Source organism: Cervus elaphus, chromosome 15 (assembly GCF_910594005.1).
Source record: "Cervus elaphus chromosome 15, mCerEla1.1, whole genome shotgun sequence".
In the NCBI taxonomy this organism is placed as follows: Eukaryota; Metazoa; Chordata; class Mammalia; order Artiodactyla; family Cervidae; genus Cervus; species Cervus elaphus.
The window spans coordinates 12,134,394-12,148,942 of NC_057829.1; the positions used below are offsets into that span (position 1 = coordinate 12,134,394).

Consider the following 14,549-nt stretch of genomic DNA (forward strand, 5'->3'; position numbering starts at 1 on the left):
CAGCAGTCCCGCGCGCGCGCGCCCAGCGAGGGCCGGGCCTCGCGGCCCCTCCGCCCCCGCCCGCCCCTCCGCGTCCCGACCGGCGGGGCGGGGCCGTGCGCCTGCGCGGAGCCCGCAGTCCGGCGGGGCCGCAGCCGCTGGGGGCCGGCAGTTGCCGTGGGGACCGCGGGCCCCTCCCTGCTCCGCTCCGCTGCCCCTCGCGTGCCCCACCGAGGCGCGGCCGACCCCTGGCCTCCCTGCGGCCGGTCCGGCGGAGCCGCAGCGGCGCCCCGCGAGAGGCGGAGCCGCTCCCAAGATGTCGCAGACGGCCATGTCCGAGACCTACGGTACGAGGCGGGGGGCGCGGGCCGGGGCCGGGGGCGCGGGCGGCGGGGTCCGGGGACCCGGATCCCAGTGCTGGGGCGCGGCCGCCCGAGGGTGGCCCGGCTCTATGATCTGCTTCCCCGAGGGTCTGCTTGCTGCTTCTCCGCGTACTTGCCCGTGGGGTTTGCGTTTCTTGGTCTGCTCTTAGTTCAGGGTGTAGGGAAGCCCATTAGAGACTGCGATATTGTCCCCAGCGAGGGATGCGTAGGACTTGGGGCGACGCCTGCAGTTGAGTGTGTTCTTCGGCTCTTCCACGTTGAGCTTCCCTTGCTTCAAATCCCTTCCTTTGCACTGAAATTACAAGGACTTATGAAAACGCATTTCTTCCTTCGGAGACCTTTCAGGCTGTATGATAGCTGTTTATAAATGTGTCTTTGTAAGACTATAAACACCTCGGAAGCAGAGCCTATTCTGCTTGATCTTTGCTTCTTCTGTAGCACTCACACCCGAAGGCACCCAGCAGAGATTTTTTTTTTTAAAAATGAAAGCCTTCCCAATTCATAATCTGTCTGTTTTTGTCCTGCGTGGTAAAAATCAACAATAGAGTACATCTCTACTTTGTATCAAGGTTTACTAGTGTTTACCAGTCTGGAGTCACTCTCAGATGTGTGCATTCTCAGATTAAGTCTGATTTGGATTTTACAGCCCCAGGGAGGGGCTCGAGTTCAAAACCATTACCTCTAGTTAGATCCCTCATGTCTTCCGTGTGCCCGGGCGTCCGCCCCTTTCTGTCAACAGATAGGTGTGGGCCGGCTTTATGGGCTGCTGTGGTTTCCAACACTGCAAGGTACCCGCCTGCACTGCTCTGGCCTGGCAAGCTTACAGTCCATTGGGGGATGCAGTGTTAATCTACTTATGATACTAATGAATGTTAAAAACAAACCAACCCAGGCTGGAGTTCTGAAGGAATGTGGTCTCTGAAGGTATGTTAAAAAGAAACCTGACTCAGACCTGGGGCACGGAGGCGTTAACTGGTCTACAAGTGCCCAGGCCCTGAGGGATCCAGAATGCCTGTAAGAGGACTGTGGTCCCTCAAGCACTCAGGCATTTGCCCCACCTTCAGCCACTCCTATGCCTGCTACCTGCCCTGTTCTTGGTAAGGCTGGGAGCAAGACAGCTATTCCTAGAAGGTGTAGGAAGTCCAAAAGGACCCTGGCTTGTAAGGATCGGTGTCAGAGCTTCTAATGCTACTGCACTTGCCACATCCACGTGGTCTGCCTCTCTGTAGAGAACCATAGTCAGATTTCCTAAAAAAAAAAAAAAAATCCCTTTCTCCAGCAAGTGTTGGTTATGCTTTTGCTTTTTCTTTATTTTCAAGTGCTCCTTTCCCCACACTTTTTTTTCCTCTCTGACCTGGAGAAGGAGCACATGGGCGCAGTGGGAAGTCCAAGTAAGAAACCAGGTGGGGTTATGAGTTAGGAGGCGGACTGGAAGATGCAGTTTCTATGTTTCTTCTGTCTCATGTGAAACATGCGTGCTAAGCTGCGTCAGTCGTGTCCGACTCTGCGCTTCTTGGACTGTAGCCCTCCAGGCTCCTCTGTGCATGGGATTCTCCAGGCAAGAATACTGGAGTGGGTTGCCATGCCCACTTCCAGGGATCTTCCCAACCCAGGGATAGAACCCACATCTTTTATGTCTCCTGCATTAACTGGCGGGTTCTTTACCACTAGCACCACCTGGGAAGCCCCCATATGAAACAGTGTTTGCGTGCTAAGTCACTTCAGCCATGTCCAACTCTGTGGGACCCTATGGACTGTAGCCCGCCAGGCTCCTCTGTCATTGGGATTCTCCAGTCAAGAATTCTGGAGTGGGTTGCCATTTCCTCTGAACTGGAGACACCATATTTTGTATGAAATGATAACCTTGATAAAATATGGTGTCGAGCATCACAGGTCAACTGATCAAATTCTGTTCATCAGGCTTTGACCTTTAGTACTCTTATTTCATGGTATCTTCCAAATATGTTTTACTTTTTACTAGTTGTAGTCCTTCCCTCTAATAGAGGAAATTAAGTGAAACACATAGAAAATTAGTTTTAGCAAGAGCAGGTGTGGTACTTTACAGTGCTAACCCAAAATATAAGTCACCCCAAACCAAGCTGTCACCTTCTCTTATCATTGGTGGGTTTGCACAGCATTGTCTCCCAGATGGAAAACAGTTCCCCTCCTTCCAGACGTTTGTCTGTTAGGTAGGTGGTTTGCCTAATCTTTAAACTTCTTTGCCTAAAGGAATGTTTGCCTCGTCTTTAAACTTCTTTGTACTCTGTGCTCACTTTCTTTCTTCTGGAAAAGGAATCTCTGTAGCTTGACAGGGGTATGATGAAAAATGAAGAGCTGTTGCTTACCAGTATCCTGTTAATGAATATACGTTCATGAGCTGTGTCTGCATGCCTTTTAGCTTATTAAGGCAGTATTTCACCTTCCAGTGACTAGTGTTCAACATTTTGCTGCACCAGAAGCACCAACCACATGAATACCATACCTTATATAATACTTTATGTAATATTGCAATACAACATTGAAATCTCAAACATACAGGTTTCTGACTGAAAGCTCCTGCTGATTATCCCTGAACTGAAACAGTGCTTCACAAATACTGTTAGATTCACAGCATTCTTAAAGGCCTGGCCAGTTGGTGTGGCTTGGGACTTCCCAAGGAGCTTGATTGGCTGATCACAGATTGGCTTTAGGTAATTCCTGATACCAAGATTTGTGAGACAAAAACTAACAAATCAGATATTAATATCAAGCAGTGATGTTCAGAAAGGAGCTAAAAAGTGTAAGTGGTATAGAAGGCGCTAGAAATTAAAAAAAAAAAAAAAGATTTAAGGGCTGATGCAGTTTGGAAGTGAGGGAAAAAATCTAAGCCAAATCTCTATACACACTGTAATTTATGCATTCTACCGTGACAGCAGTTTATGAAGCAAGAACACAAATTCTTGGTCCTGTACTAGCTTTATTACAGTATACTCTTAACATTTTTATTTTGTGCTTTAGTTTGAAAGTATTACAGCATTTACCATATAATTTTGAGAACTACCAGGGTATTTTCTTTTTAAAATGTTTGACTGTATGCTGCTGTGGGTTGCATTGTATCCCCCAAAAGGTACGTTCAGGTCCTAAGCCCAGGCACCCTGTGAATGTGACCTTATTTGGAAACAGGGTCTTTACAGGTGTAATCAGGTTCAGATGAGGTCATGTCGGGTTAGGCTGAGCTCTCATGCATTGGAGTCCTTGTAAGATGAGAGGAATTTGGATGTGGACTCACTCAGGAAGGAATGTGGTATGAAGACAGGCTGAGGTTGAAGTGATGTAACCACAAGCCCAGGACCACCGAGAGTGGCCAGCAGCCCCCAGAAGCTAGGAAGAGGCAAGGAGGGAGCCCTTCCCTGGAGTCCTCAGAGGGGCTGACTGGCAGCTTGACTTTGGGCTTCTAGCCTAGAACTGTGAGACTACGAACCAAGCGATCCAGTTTGTGGTGTTTTGTTGTGGCAGCCGTAGGAAGCCAATGCGTGGTAGTCACACTATGGTTCCAGGAGAGACTTAGGCTTGATAAGGCAAAGTGGAGTAAGCAGAATATTCTAGGCACAGGCCATGCGTCTTCAAATTCACCTTGGTTCCAGTGAAGTACGAGATGACTCGCTGTTAGGGAGATCACTTAAATTGCCTTTACTGTATTTTGTTAGGGCATATGGAAAAATGTCAACAGAGGAAGCACGTGACCTCAGAATAAAGGGTGTTTCCCTAAATTGGATGAATTTGTCATTTTAAATGTTTGTATTTTTGTCACCATGGAAAATTGGTGAACAAAGACCAGAATTTGGGGAACACTGCCACCGTGGTTCTCAACTGCACGTGCCACAGCCCGCTGGTGTGTTAAAGACACAAATTCTGGCTTTGCATATTCACTTCTGCACCTGCCCAGCTCCCTGGCCATGCAGGTGCTGTTGGTCTAAAGACCACAGTTGCATATCAGGGCACTATTCTGTGTGGTGCCTCCAGGCCATGGAATTTTGAAAACATTGATCTTTCAGAAATCAAAAGTTTATGAGAACTTTTCATGGTCATTCAAACTATAAGGCATTCCAGTCCTTGCTGTTACTTGCCTTTCTCTGAAGTCTCCTAAGTATTTCCAGCCACATCAGTCCTTCAAGCTAAATACCTTTGTTTTCAACTTCCTACCTACTTCTTCCCTATGGATGGCCTAGGGGTAGCCTGTCCTATGTCCCAAATCCAGCCGATTACCCACTGCTATTCCACAGACTCTTGTTTTCCCCATTTGCCTAGGAGATAATCTTAGCTCTGAATATTTTTTGGAATAAGAAGGAAGCCAAAGTTTCTTTGTTTTTTTCCTTTCCTCTTAAACCATCCTCTAGAAATTGCTCAGACCAATGTAATAGATTTTTTCCCCACTTCTAATAACCATTAGAATACTCGCCACTGAGAATAGTTTGAGGGAAAACTTTTGATTCCTGTGTATCCTGTAACACTTGTCTTTGGATGTCACAGCTTTCCCTGCCAGTCTCATCTTAGTAATGGACTGAGTTCTGTGTGTTTGAAAAATACTTTTGCTTCTCTTTAGCTGTGACTATGAATCAAAATCTGAAGTGATGTGCAGGGTACTGTCATTTAAAAGATGGATCAAGAAACAGATGTAGAGGATAGTGGACTTCAGCACGACACATAAGTCAAAGGACTCTGTCTCTACAAATTGTCTCCCTTGGTAATCCCCAGTGAGCTTTCTAAACAAAAATAAGTTTGCATTGAGAGAAATTTGGCCAATAAACAAACCCCTGATAATGAGAGATGTGATACCTGGAGGAATCACACTTGGTTGCTCTGCCACAGCCACATGCAGCCCTGCACTCAGAATGGTACCTACTTATGTGATGACATTTAGTGACCTTGGCCTTGTACGCTTTCTCTTTCTCTTATGTGCTAGGTTTTGGGCATTGAAGAAGTCTTAAAAAGTGGCTGATGTTTAGATATGGAGGGAAGGACACCATTTATAAAGCACTAATAATTTACGGATGAGAATATTATGTTATTAGTTAACTTTATTTGGCTGTGTCGGGGCTTAGTTGGGGCACACAGGCTTCGTTGCTCCTTGGCATGTGAGATCTTCCTGGACCAAGGATCAGACCAGTGTCCCCTGCATTGGCAGGTGGATTCTTTTTTTTTTTTGATGTCTGATCTTATTTATTTGTTGCTCTTAGAACATCTCATTTTTGACTGGACTCAGAAGTAGAAGCTCTCAGAGAGGACAGCCTCCATCTCTTGGCAATCTGTTCCTGCCGTTTTTCTTTGGCCTCCTTCATTCTCTTGGCCAAAAGTTTAGCATATTCTGCAGCCTCTTCTTTGTTTTTCTTAGTACGCTGTTTCTTCAGAGCAATACGCCGGCGTTTGTGTTGCAGAACTCGTGGAGTCACGAGACGCTGAATCTTGGGTGCTTTAGTCCTAGGTTTCTTACCTTCTTTGTTTAGGGGCTTTCGCACAACATACTGGCGGACGTCATCTTCTTTAGAGAGATTGAAAAGTTTGCGGATTCTGCTAGCTCTTTTGGGACCCAGGCCACGAGGCACTGTAGTATCAGTGAGTCCAGGAATATCCTTCTCCCCTTTTTTCACGATGACCAAGTTGAGAACACTCAGATTGGCATCCACAATGCAACCCCGTACAGATTTGCGCTTTCTCTCTCCAGTCCTCCTTGGTCTGTAACAGGAATGCCCCTTACTCAGTAGCAGGCGAACTCAGCCATGGGTCAAGACACCCTGCTTCATGGGGAAACCCTGCTTATCGTTCCCGCCACTGATTCGGACCACATAACCCTTCCATTCTTCACCCAGAGCGTCAGCAGCAACTTCTGTGGCCATACGCTTCTCGTAGAAGGTACGAAGTTTTCGTTCATCGTCCACTTCAATGAGCTTCTGGCAGCCAGTGGCCGGGAAAGAGATGTTCAGCTTCATTCTGAAGTGGCCGACAGCCTCCGAGGCGCCACGAAAAAGAGCTGTCAGGTGGATTCTTAACCACTCGACTCCACGGAAGTTGAGAGAGGATGTACTTTAGAAGGAGGTTTATCATTTTTAAATATGAATTTTTAATCTTCCAGAAAAGAGACTGAGGACTTAAAAACACAGCATCTCCCTTCTTGGTTGTAATATTACAATATTATTATGTGCGATGTGCTCACTTCATTACAGTTGTTTCTCTGGCTCACTTGCTTACATGGGTTATGACAGCTGTCCTCATAAAATAAACACTCTTTGCTGCCTGTGGGGACTTGGCAGATCTGTTTTGCAATTCAGTCAACTGTCAGTGGTGACAAAGCTCATCTCTTTTGAGATCAGACCACAGACTCTTTGAAAGTAGGGGATTGCTTGCGTGACTGTCTGTCCCGCATGCTGTGACCAGTCCCTGCAGGGAAGGCTGAATGAGCCTTTGCTTTGATTCTACTAGACAGGTGGTCTGTTTCCCTCTCCACTACAGAAGATGAGACAGAAGGCCAGGGTGAACAGAAAGCCAATTTGAAGATTAGTTTAATTCTTTTCTTTGTGGTAGAAGTCTACCAGTGTTTTACATTGTATGTGATATAAACGCAACTTGAATTAAGACGTCCCCTAAAGAGGTTACCCAGGCATTCTTTTTGTAAATAGACTTCCCTCAAGAAGTCACAGGTGAAATCAGCTGCCAGTGCCTTGGAACTGAGGGTGCTCAGGCACCTTTGCTGTGCTTCTTGGGTGCCAGCACTTGACCCCTGCCCAATTGAACGTAGAGAGAACACAACAAGTTAGGTGGCAGCTGACTGGCTTGGAGCTACGAGAGCCCAGAGGCAGGCCTTGGTGTGCCATCAGGCGCTTCAGGGAGCCGGGCGCCCTGCCCCAGAGCCTGGGGCACCCAGGCAGACCTCTCCCCACCGAAGGGATGGACCGCAGGTGACCTGAATCTGTGCTCACAAAATATTAAAATACCTAGCAGTTGGTAGTTATTAAATATGTATTTGTTGAATGTACTCCCCTGGTTTTATATCCATGTTTACTTAACCACCTTCTGTTTATAAATTGACTGTACATGACCAAAAATTAAAAAAAAAATTTTTTTTAATTATGCTTAAAAGAAAATTTCTGTTCAATATATGTAAATAATTAGCTCTTTTGGTGATTTTATCAGGTAGGTTTCCAACTGCAGGTGGCATGGATGATAAGAAAATGTGTTTTTGCAAATAGCTATAGATGAGGTTTCAGGGCTGCTTGATTGGGAAGCACAGTCATATTAGCAGGAACCTAAATTCTTAGCATCTCTCTCCTCTGACCCTGTTTCCTCTTCCCTCATTTCCTGGGTCATAAACGGCTACTGCTTGTAATCTGGTACCCTTCCTTGTTTACATCCACAGAAAAGAGTGCCTCCCCATGTTTGTGAAATAAAGTCCTTCCTTCCTATGTATTTGGGCCAAGTTAGGTCAAGTGCCTGCCCTGGACCAGTTACAGGCAGGTAATGTCTGGCTCTGATTGTCTTAACCCTGTGTTTCTGGCTTCCCAGGTGGCTCAATGGTAAAGAATCTGCTTGCCAGTGCAGGAAACAAAGGAGATGCAGGTTCGCTTCCTGGGTTGGGAAGATCCCCTGAGTTAGGAAATGACAACCCACCCCAGTATTCTTGCCTGGAAAATTCCAGAGGAATTGTCTGAGGAAGAAAATTCCTCAGACAGAGGAGCCTGAATGTTAGGCAGACATCTACTGCAGTAGCGCCTCTTAGTCTCCAAATAAATGTCAGCTGCAGTTCAGTTTGAACTTAATTTGTTCCATTAGTAATCTTACTGAAGTGGATGACAAACTTAGATGTCTCTTCTCCAGTGTGGAAGCTGCCGCAGAGCTGTGGAAAGGGCATGGGCCCCGCCATGGGTGTGTACAGGTCAGAATCCCTGGTCTTCGTAGGAAGAGTGAAATTTTTCTTATTTTGCAGACACAATATACTTGCATTTAATCTTAGTTCTTACTGTCTTTGTGAACCTGATAGAAGTATTTGGTATTTTGAAGACTAACATTCACCTTCAGAACCATCTTGACCATGACAATACTTTCGAGGGGAAATGAAAGTCAGTTATTTGGTGACCATTGCTGTTTCCCCACTTTCCTTAAATTATCACCATGAGTAATTCTGTCATAAATACATAAGTAAACTAGGATACTATACCTGTCACATACCTTTATAAGAATGAAGTCCTTATTTTGGATTGTCTTTCTAATATTAAAATTCATAGAGACCTTCCTAGTCTAAACATCAATAAAACTTTATTGGTAAAATTGATATTAAAGTTTGTTATTACATAAACAAGTTCAATAAATATTCACAACTATAAAAAGCATTATAAGTTAAAACTGTCCCTCTCTGTATTTCTTCTTATATGTATTATTTAGTAACAAAGTAAATTTTCCCTAGTTACATTTCCCAAGAACAGTGTCATTTCTAGCAGTCATGTGACTAAAGTACCTTTCAGGTCAATATCGTTGAATAAGATTCTTCTCGTATTGACCTGTTACTGTTTCCCTTGTATTATGAAATCTTTCCTTTTATTAAGGAAGCCATGGGTATGTCAGCCTGAATTATAATCTTAATCTCTAGATAAAGGGTGAAATTAGAATAATCTACACAAAGTACTCTCTGTCCTCATTAGGTAAGGTAAACCCTGGGACCCACTTACAGGTGAGGGAACTAAGAGGCTAGGTGTCTGCTCAAGGTCCCAGAGCTGAAGGCAGCGGGGCTGGTGTTTGAACTCATTCTCAAAGGTAGTCAAGTTCTTACTCTGTTTTTCTTTCCCATACACAAATCTGTCTCCTCCTCATACTCTTTGATCAGTGATGACCCCCTGGATCGCACAGCTCTAGGGCGTGTTCTCCACAAACATTGGATATTTGATATGAATCAAAATCTAACTCTTAACTCAAGACAGAATTGGGAAGTGGGTGCTAATGCTGGAAACCTCTCCCATTTGGGAGGGGTGCTTTCATAGATCTGTGTGATCTCTAAAGTTGCAGGTACTGTTATGTACTCAATGCTTGCTTCAAACTTGTGGTTTGGAGAGATACACTGTGTGAATCCTCAAATACAAAAATAACAGTTCAGCTTCTCCCTTTTTATTACCCTAGTTGTAGTGTTCTTTAAAACTTTTTGACAAACAACTTGCCTTTATTTCTTTAAACGATTGTTTCCTTTGAAATACCTCAATCAGATTTAACATTCTACTCCTTAAAGGATCCTAACTTGTTTCCTGGTTAAGGATAGTTGTTTTTTATTTAGTTCTCTTCATTTCTATCTACTTCACCAGCCACCAGCTTCCTTTTCTGAGTCATTTTCTACTTCAGGAGAATAATTTCTTTTCTTTTTTTAAAAAAATACTGTTACATCAAGTAGAAATCACCTAAAAACCTATGGTTTTGATGCTGGGTTGCTGGCTAGGCTTCCTCACCTGCTGAGGAACCTGGATGCACACCTCAGACCCGCAGTGTGGTGTCAGGTCCACACAGTACAGAGCCCGCCCTCCGCCTGGAGCAGCACTGGGGGCCCGTGCCTCGGACGGGAACTCACAGCGTCACGGTCCTCTCTGCGGTCAGGTGGCTCAGGCACAGCCCAGCACCCGGGCCTGAGCCCGGGCGCCGTGTGTGTGTGTGCATGTCTGTGTGCGTGTGTGTGTGCATGCGTGTGTGTGTGCATGCATGTGTGTCTCTGTGTGTGTCTGTGTGTGTGTCTATGTGTGTGTATGTGTCTCTGTGTGTGTCTGTGTGTGCGCATGCGTGTGTGTGTCTGTGTGTGTGCGTGTCTGTGTGTGTGTCTCTGTGCATGCATGTGTGTGTCTCTGTGTGAGCGTTTGCGTGTGTGTGCGCGCACGTGTGTGTGTCTCTGTGTGTCTGTGTGTGTGCGCGTGCGTGTGTGTGTGTGTGCATGTGTGTGTATGTCTCTGTGTGTGCATGTCTGTGTGTGTGCATGCGTGTGTGTGTCTGTGTGTGCGCGTGTCTGTGTGTGTGTCTCTGTGTGAGCGTTTGCGTGTGTGTGCGCGCACGTGTGTGTGTCTCTGTGTGTCTGTGTGTGTGTGCATGTGTGTGTATGTCTCTGTGTGTGTGTCTGTGTGTGTGTGCGTGCATGTGTCTGTGCGTGTATGTGTGTGAGTGTGTGCGTGCACGTGTGTGAGCGTGTGCATGTGTGTGTGTGTCTGTGTCTCTCCCTGCCACTTGCAGCTCACTGCTCTCCCCCCGCCACACTGACCACCTGGCCTCAGCCAGCGCTCCGCTGGGGGTTCTGCTGCTCGACTCCTGCCCCCCAGTAGATCAGAGCTGTGTTTGAAGAACATGTGGTCTGATGTTCTGTGCCTTCCCAGCTCCTCCCCGTTGCTGTTCCCTGGCGTCCTTGCGACTGTTCCTTAACCGCGCCCCCCGCAACGTCCCCTATCCTGGGGTCCTGCTCGCCACCCCAACTCCTTGCCCAGCCTGGGCAGCCGCAGGGCCCCCACGCAGGAGTCACTCGACAGCTCTGGCGTCTCGCTTCCTTGATGTCATCGCCAGTCCCCTCACAAGCTTCCCTTCTGCCCCACTCCCAGGCTCTTAGCTCTCGCTCCCCCAGTTGCTCACTGGCTCGGGGCCCGTGCCCCTCCGGCCCCTTCTGTTCAGGAGGTGAGCCGCTGTCTCCAGCGGTGCCGCCCGCAGCCCTGCCTTCCCCGGCCCCTCCTCGGCTGCCCTCGCCCCGGGGCCCCGGCCTGGCTCTCCACCAGCTGCCCTGCCTTCCCCGGTCCCTCCTCGGCTGCCCTCGCCCCGGGGCCCCGGCCTGGCTCTCCACCAGCTGCCCTGCCTTCCCCGGCCCCTCCTCGGCTGCCCTCGCCCCGGGGCCCCGGCCTGGCTCTCCACCAGCTGCCCTGCCCGCTGCCGGTGGACAGCGCTCCGCTCCCACCGAGATCCTGCGGGCCCGGCCACCCGCCCCCTCTGCTGGCCCTCTTGCTTTTCCTCTGCATCAGTTGTTTCCAGCCTTCCCTGTGATCTCCCTAAGCCCCAGGCTCCCCTCCGCTGGGTGACTGGGGGAGAAGGGGGCCGCACCGAGGAGCCTCCCTGCTCTCCCGCCCGTTCTCCACCTGTGTCTGCCTCCACGCCTCACGTCCACGCTATTCCTGCTGCCTCTGTCCCAGCTGAGACTCAGCCCTGCCTTTTGCTCGGACCGCGTCTCTCAAGTCTCAGGGACGGGTGTCACCAGTCATCCCCTTTTCTTGTGGTCTCTTGTCTGCTGGTGTCCACACCACCCCCTCACCTCACTGCCCCGGCTCTCCTTTCCATCCTACCTAAGCTTCTGGTGAGAGCTGCTCGTGACGTTTCTCTGCATCCTCTCGCTTCCCCGGCTCTCCTGCGGCCTCTCGCGGCCCCCACCTCAGGTCGCCTGGCTCCCCTCGGGGTCGGGCCCTGGGCATTTCACGGCCGACCCTCCCGGCCTCCCTTCACACTCGGCCCTCACAGGCCCTGCCCCCCCAGAGCTCCTCCGCGGTCACAGGTGTAGGCTGTGAGTCTGCTTCTGCCACAGGGGTGCGTCCTCCGGACCTTCAGGCTTCCTTATCTCAGTCGCTGGTGTCAGAGGCCAGAAACCATTCTCAGATGACCCCACTGACCCAGGAAGTGAAATACATGGAGCCGATCCCGCAGTCAAGGCCATCTTCCACCTGTGCTTCCTTTCAGATCTTTGGGAACCTTAAAAGCAGAACCAGTGCTTCTGGGAGAAGCTAGGAAGGCAGAGGGCATCTGGTCTACCAGCATGACTGTCTCTGAAGGCCGGGGGCCAGCTGTTGGCTGTGCGGTGCTGTCTCTGAAGGCCGGGGGCCGGCTGTTGGCTGTGCGGTGCTGTCTCTGAAGGCCGGGGGCCGGCTGTTAGATGTGCTGTCTCTGAAGGCCGGGGGCCGGCTGTTAGATATGCTGTCTCTGAAGGCCGGGGGCCGGCTGTTAGATGTGCTGTCTCTGAAGGCCGGGGCCGGCTGTTGGCTGTGTGGCGCTCTCAGCGCCCCCTCTTGGCCCAGCGCCCTGCCACTGGCCGCCGTTGTCCCTGTGGCCACCGCCCTGCTGTAGCATGTGCTGCCAGCCTGCCGTGCTCCAGGAAATTGGAGATTGCTTGAAATGATCACTAAAACGAGTCAGTACATTCCAAATGAGGTTTCTCCCTGGGGTTACTTCCCTGGCTTTGTGTTAGCTGTTTCAGTGGAGGCCATTTTTTTCCTGATGTGAATTCGTCTGTGTTCCTCAATGACTGACTTTTGCCCGACTGATTTCTAATTATTCAATACCTTTCCTGTTATTTCATTCAACATTTATCATGCAAAATTAAAAATATAGGGGCTTCCCTGGCAGTTCAGTGATTAAAACTCTGAGCTTCCACTGCAGGGAACTAATATATCCTGCATGCCATGCAATATGCCCCCCCCCCCAAAAAAAGTGCATTAGTAGCATATATCTATTTTAGATTTTCTGTTTTAGAATATGGTCTTTCCCCCACCCTACAGCTTAACTCATTCTGAGGAAACCCTCATCAGGTGAATATAATGATCATAAGTTGTATGCAGAAAATCTTTGTAATTTTGAGCAAAGTGACATCCACTGTAATAAAACAACATCAATCCCATTAAAGTGGACATAACTATTTAGTTCACACTTAGTTATCATATACAACCTAACAATGTATCTTATATCCCTCCATTAATTGCTCTGTAACACAGCTAGTTTTCTGTTCCTGGTGAGCCTTTTTGTAGCTGTTAGGCACTGTGCACTTCACATGTAAAACATACATGACCTGCAACATGTATGCCATCCAACTTCAAGCAAAGAAAGAGAAAAAAATCCCACAGATCGTAAAAACAAATTAATTGGTAAAATCAGCACGTTTTCTACTAAATCCATGGCTGTGTGCCTGGTGTGTTAAGAGACTTGCTGCTGTGATAAGCCACCCAACCTCATGCTCCAGGGGGAGAGCGTTTGTATGGGAAGGCACTCAGCTCTGAGAGAGGCTGTGAAATTCACATCCCGTTGTGCGCAGGAGGAACTTAGTAGAAACTCTTACTAAGTTGGATTCTTGTCACCTACAGGGAATGAACTGTTCCCCATTGTGGCGCTTGGTTGTGTTTGCATTACCCAAACACATGCATCCCCAGACTGGAAGACATAGGACACACACCCCGCGTCTCACCTGCTCCCTTCCCTCTGGGTATGACTTCTGTGAAGCCCACCCTTCAGTAGTCCTTTCAGTTTGGGATGTGCAGAGTAAACTTACAGAGTCATTGTCCTTTTGAGATCTTCATAGATTCATAGCCAGGTTTAAGAAAAATAGAAAATTTTCCCGTCCCCCCTGCAAAACTGTCCAAGGTAACCAGGATGTTGATGTTGCCATAACTGCTGATACATATCACTTCTATCAGCAGAAGTATCTCTCCTGTGCCCCCGAATACTCTTTCTCCCTGTCCCCATCCCTCCCTGTCCCCTGGCAACTACTAATCTTTTCATCTGTTTCAAGACTGTTTTGTAAATGGAATCATGTAGTGTAGAATCTTTGGGGATTGGCATTTTCACACAGCATAGTTCTCTGGAGATCCATCCAGCTTATTGCAGTATCAACGGTTCACTCCTTTTTATTGCCGAGTAGTGTTTCTTGATCTGCATGTATAATTTGTTTAACCAGTCACCTGTTGAAGAACATCTGGGCCCTTTTCAGTTTTTGCCTGTTATAAATAAAGCTTCTATAGACATTCATGTACAGGGTTTTGTGTGAACATAAGTCTTCATTTTTCTGGGTAAATGCCTGGAAGTTCAGTTGCTGAGTCATCTGGTGGTTGCGTGTTTAGTTTTTTGAGAAACTGTCAAGCTGTTTCCTAGATTCACTGTTCAATTTTATATTTCTTCCAGCAATGTATGAGTGATCTAGTTTCTGTGCATCCTGGTCAACATTTGTTGTTGTCATTACTTTTTATTTAAGCCTTTCCTGATAGATGTGTAGTGACACATCATGATGGCTTTATTTACATTTCCCTAATTATTGGTTAATGATCTTAAGCATATCTTCACATTCTTATTTTTCATTTGTATATTCTTTTAAGTGAAATGCCTCTTCATAATGTATGCCCATTTTCTAACTGGGTTTGATTTTTTAATTAATTAATTATTGAATTATAGTTCATTTAC

The 14,549-nt window shown here is 47.5% G+C and overlaps 1 protein-coding gene and 1 pseudogene across 2 annotated transcripts in view; one reads left to right on the forward strand and one right to left on the reverse strand.

Annotated features, from left to right (window-relative positions):
* The first annotated feature begins 6 nt into the window (after window positions 1-6).
* The window catches only part of RAB4A (RAB4A, member RAS oncogene family), a 50,696-nt gene continuing 36,153 nt past the window's right edge, over window positions 7-14,549 (forward strand). Inside the window, exon 1 of one of the 2 annotated variants that reach the window (XM_043927078.1) lies at window positions 7-326. In XM_043927078.1, the coding sequence (XP_043783013.1) occupies window positions 296-326 (31 nt within the window). In that variant the 5' untranslated portion in view covers window positions 7-295. The remainder of the gene's footprint in view (window positions 327-14,549) is intronic. The other variant, XM_043927077.1, reaches the window with a different exon arrangement.
* LOC122709578 lies at window positions 5,585-6,363 on the reverse strand (annotated as a pseudogene).